This window comes from Triticum aestivum, chromosome 7B, assembly GCF_018294505.1.
Source record: "Triticum aestivum cultivar Chinese Spring chromosome 7B, IWGSC CS RefSeq v2.1, whole genome shotgun sequence".
NCBI classification, from domain to species: domain Eukaryota; kingdom Viridiplantae; phylum Streptophyta; class Magnoliopsida; order Poales; family Poaceae; genus Triticum; species Triticum aestivum.
The window spans coordinates 623,238,978-623,244,081 of record NC_057813.1 but is presented as its reverse complement, the minus strand read 5'-3'; the positions used below and the strand labels follow the sequence as shown (position 1 = coordinate 623,244,081).

At 44.8% G+C, this 5,104-nt stretch overlaps 1 protein-coding gene across 1 annotated transcript; it reads right to left on the bottom strand.

Annotated features, from left to right (window-relative positions):
* Positions 1–383: 383 nt before the first annotated feature.
* Positions 384–1,385, bottom strand: LOC123160028 (uncharacterized). Its single transcript, XM_044577849.1, has one exon. It carries the CDS (start codon positions 1,314–1,316, stop codon positions 651–653), a length of 666 nt encoding a protein of 221 aa, XP_044433784.1. The 5' UTR covers positions 1,317–1,385; the 3' UTR covers positions 384–650.
* Between the last annotated feature and the right edge of the window lie 3,719 nt (positions 1,386–5,104).

The following is a 5,104-nucleotide window of genomic DNA, read 5'->3' as shown; positions in this document are numbered from 1 at the left end:
ACGTTAACTAACATTAGTGGACAAGGGAGTATTAGCTTTTCTGGAGACGGTAAGTATGCACGGTTAAAAAGGTGAGGGAGTACCTAGAACTCATCTAGATGAGATATAATTTGGTCTCATTCACTTTAAAAACAAGAACAAATACAAACCACGTCAGCACACACGCATCTTATAGCATCACATCCAATGGCTATAAAAAATGAATGAGACCAAATTATATCTCATCTAGATGAGTTCTAGCAAAACTGTAAAAAGGTTATGTAAGCTTGCATGTAGATAGAGAGAAAAAAACTAGTAGCACGGAGTGAAAAGAACAATGACTTACACGAAAGAGAAATTCAGGTGACTTGCAAATAACCCATATAAGTTAAGAAGATGTGTATATGCGATTATTCATATATATACTTCAGGGGAAAGGACTCCTATGATCTTCTAACCCAAAACAAATCAATGGGTCGATGAAGGTAATTAAGAATGAGGAACCAAACAACATAATATCTGTTGGTTCCTCTCGGCTCCTTCCACTGCTCAGCAAAGTTACCCTACGTACCAACACACACGCACACAGCGTGTCTGCATATGCATGCATGCAAATATATAGATGCTAGCCATGCATCTAGACTCTAGATACGTACGTAGATCGAGAATCTCTAGAAGGCCTTGGCCTTGTAGTTGTGGTGGTGGTGGTAGCTGCACAGGTCCTGCAGCTTGTTCCAGGACTCCTCCCTCTGCATCTTGAGCTGCTTGTAGAAGTTGCCGATGAAGGCGTCGGCCTTGGCGTAAAGTTCCTGCTTGCTCATGAGATCCCCGGAGGAGGCGTCTACCTTGCACCTTTTCCGCCCTTCCTTGTCGTGGAGCGTCTTTGACGTCGCGTCCACGACCTCGCCGGCGTCGTGGGGGTCCACGCTCCCGATGAAGAAGATGCTCGCCCTGGACGGGACTTTCTTGATCGTCTCCTTCAGTTTCTTGGCCACGGCCACGACGTTGTTGACAGCACCGCGATCTGCAAGCAGATTTACCTCCCTGAGTCGTCCTGGCAAGGGGGCCGCCATGATCGGCGGCTGTGAAGTGACAAGGTGGTGATGGTGGTTGGGAGTTACAGCAGCAGCAGGGGCAGGAGGCTGGGCTGTTAAGTTGCTCCGGCTTGAGACCGAGATGATGCCGGCCTGGAGACCAAGGCCGACGACGAGGGCGTTGAAGAGGAGGTAGAGATAAGGGGCCCTCAGAGAAGGAGGCACCATGGGGACGAGGAGGAAGAGGAGGAGGAGCGCTGCTATCTTGGCCAGCTGGGGCAACCTGACATTCGTCTGTTCCATAACAGCTATTAAGTGGAGAAGAGGCTAGAACGTACTACGTACTGTGGTGTGGCAGCTAGCTAGGAGAGAAGGATCGGAGTAGTGTAGTATTGACCTCTAGCCCCTGGCCGTGTATTTATAGACTGCACGACCGTGGTGGGTAGCTAGCTACCCTCCGTTCACACGAAAATTGCTTTTGGAGGCCGAGCTCCAGGGAAGCGTCCATTTGCATTTTTTAAATTTCATATTTTTACGTTAACTGAAAAATACAGATATAAATGAAGGCATAATATACATATGTGTAAATTTTTAGAACGAAATACATTGAAATGAGGCTGTTAAAAAATCAGATACATTTTAACATATGATACTCAATTTCCTCAGGTCTTAGATGTTAGGTTTGGCTGCGAGGTCCGTTTGATATTACGCTCAGACTATCAGCGCCCTTCATCAAATGGATAGGAGTAGCGACAGATGTTGCTTAGACGATGATTTTAGTCTTATTGTTGTATGACTTTGTAAGGTTTTGTGTTAATAATTAATAAAATGGTTGTATGCATCGCCCAGATGCAGAGGCCGGGGGTCTTCCTCCTTTTCTAAAAAAAATATATGATACTCAATGAATTTATTTTTTTACAGGTAGCATGTCAAGGTATTTCATCCTGAATTTTTACACACATATACATTTCATCCTTGTATACTTGAATATATTTTTAGATTTTTCTGAAAACAAAAGGTTTGAATTTTGAATTTACAAAAATTCCGGGCTCCATGGAATCCGGTCACCAAAACGCCCCACTCTTGTTCACAAATATAAGATGTTCTAGTAACCTTTTTCTAAATTGAATGTGTATAAACACATTTTATGTCATTTTATGTGTTGTTCACTCATTTCAGTCCGTAGATAGTCTATATTGAAATATTTAAAACATCTTATATTTGTGAACAGAGGGACTATAGCAGAGAACGAAGGGTGGGAGAAGATAAGCTCGAGGTGGTTTTTTGCGTAGGATCTGAGAGCGAAATGCTAAGCTTTTGCGTTGTTGCATCAATGGCGACGTGAACAGATGCCATGTGACCTACGAACAAAAGATCGACATGGCACTGGTGGTAGGAATAGTACTCTTTCCGATCGGGCGACGGTGATGCGTGCGTATTGTGGAGTCACGTAGGGCATGGCCGGTGGGATATTCCAGCCGGCCGGGCGCTTTCTCGTGAATCCTGATCGAGGGTGGGATTTCATTCGCTGCTGCCTTTTTATTTTATTTGCATGTCGGCTAGCTGGCTCCCGCCTTCTACGTCCTATCAGTATGCCGTGATCATGGTCCCGTAAGTAACCTTTTTATCCTGCATTTACCTTTCACTCCTGCCTTTTTATCGCTACTTTACAACAAACCATCTGTACGTGTGGGTGGTGATGAATTAATCTGGCAAATGTCGATACGGCAGCTGTAACGAGCGAACGTGCTCGCGGATGAGCCACCAACTTCACTCGGGTGAATATCTGGTGCTGCGGTTGCACCTCAGCTAAGCTCACGTGCTCCCGTGCAAGCTTGGCCGTTAGATCTTGATCCAGACATTAGAGGAGCCCCTGACCTACACCTAATTAAGGAACTCCTGGATGTTTCTTTTTTTTTTTTGCAACTTTTTCCAAAGCACCTACGATGTCCGCAGGATGAAGATCCAATAGACGAGCTCCCGCGGCAGCACCTGAGCTTAGATGCTCCCGGAGCACCAGATATTTTCCCCACTTAAACTCCCTTTCAACATATGGATTGGGATCAAGTAACCTCTAGCACGAGGGAATTGTAGATAGTACACCATAAATGTTGATTAGATTACTGATTCTCAATCCAATGGCTGCAAAAGGTGGTTATGTCACTGGTACTCTCCATCGGTGACTTTTCGCCCTATAAAGTTATTAAAACTCAATCTTAACCTTAGGGTATGCTGAACATGGACTATATGCTACTTGTTTACCTTTTTATTTATCTTAATGTGCAAATCGAGTTTGTCCTTATATTATTTGCTTCGATGTTGTCGTTTAGATACTTGAATTACCATCTTCGGCTTCAACCTCCATGATGAATGTTTTGGAGTGTTTCCGAGGTCAGCCCTCGGTCGACATGTCGACACACTGGGTGTATGTCTTTTTATTGTAGTGTATGACAATGAGTGGGGACACGTGTTACTGGCACCATCACAATGTAACATGTCATTGTTCTTTATAGAACCACACTGGATTTTGTATTATTAGCTTGTAAGAAATGTCATGTGTTCTACTACTTTCTTTGCTCAAAATTTGGTTCTTATTACTCCTATAAACTCCTAACCAAGAAAACTTGACATAATTTAGGGGATGAGAGAAAAATTATACCGAAATTGACGAAACAAAAGTAGTCAAGTTTTATGCTAAGGGAAACAAAAGTAGGTGAATGACCTTCCACATTTTTGTAACACAAGTAGGGACTCAAAAGTCTCAGATGCCTCATTGATAGCCAAATCGGTGGTTCCGAGTATCAATCACAAAAACCCTACCTAAAACAAATAATACAAACAAGTCCTTGCATTTTGTGTAGAGGACCCAAGAAAGCAGATACACTGCAACTAGGTTCAAACCAAACTCCTTATTCTTTGAATGATAGAGATGCCTCCCCCTCTGATTTTCATTAAAGAATACTACCCATTTTAGAACAACATTTTTAAACCCTAGTTAAGAAGTACTCAGCAGCAAACCAACGATCATAAACGATTCTAGACAACCAACCTGATAGCGCCTCAGTTCAATCAAGAGGCTATAAACAACCTCCTAACATATATAATTTGTTCAGTCGGGGACAAGACAACTTTGTCCAACAAAACCTTTACAGCTACATGTAGATCAGTGTGATTGTTGGGAAACGTAGCATGCAATTTCAAAAAAAATCCTACGCTCAAGCAAAATATATCTAGGAGATGCATAGCAATGAGAGGGGGAGAGTGTGTCCACGTACCCTCGTAGACCGAAAGCGGAAGTGTTAACTTAACGCAGTTGATGTAGTCGAACGTCTTCTCGAATCAACCGATCAAGTACCGAACGTACGGCACCTCTGAGTTCCGCACACGTTTAACTCGATGACGTCCCTCAAACTCTTGATCTAGTAGAGGTACGAAGGAGTAGATGAGTTCCGTCAGCACAATGGCGTGGTGACGGTGATGGTGATGTGATCCGCAGGGCTTCGCCTAAGCACTACGACAATATGAACGGTCGAGTAAACGGTGGAGGGGGCACCGCACATGGCTAAGAAACAATTGATGTTGTGCCTAGAGGTGCCCCCCCCCCCCGCCCCGTATATAAAGGAGGAGAGGGGAGGAGGCCGGCCCGAGCGTGCGCTATGGGGGGGAGTCCTACTAGGACTCCAAGTCCTAGTCGCCCCCTTCCTTCCAACGGAGGGGGAAAAGGGAAAGAGAGGGAGAGGGAAAGGGGGGACGCGCCCCTTCCCTAGTCCAACTCGGACTCCCCATGGGGGGGTGGCACCTCCTAGTGGCCTGCATCTCCTCTCCCCTATGGCCCATTAAGGCCCATTACTTCCTCGGGGGGTTCCGGTAACCCCTCGGTACTCCGATATTTATCCAAAACACTCCGGAACCATTCCGATGTCCGAATATAACCTTCCAATATATCAATATTTACCTCTCGACCATTTCGAGACTCCTCGTCATGTCCGTGATCTCAAACGGGACTCTGAACAACCTTTAGTCACCAAAACACATAACTCATATAATACATATCGTCATCGAACCTTAAGCATGCAGACCCTACGGGTTCG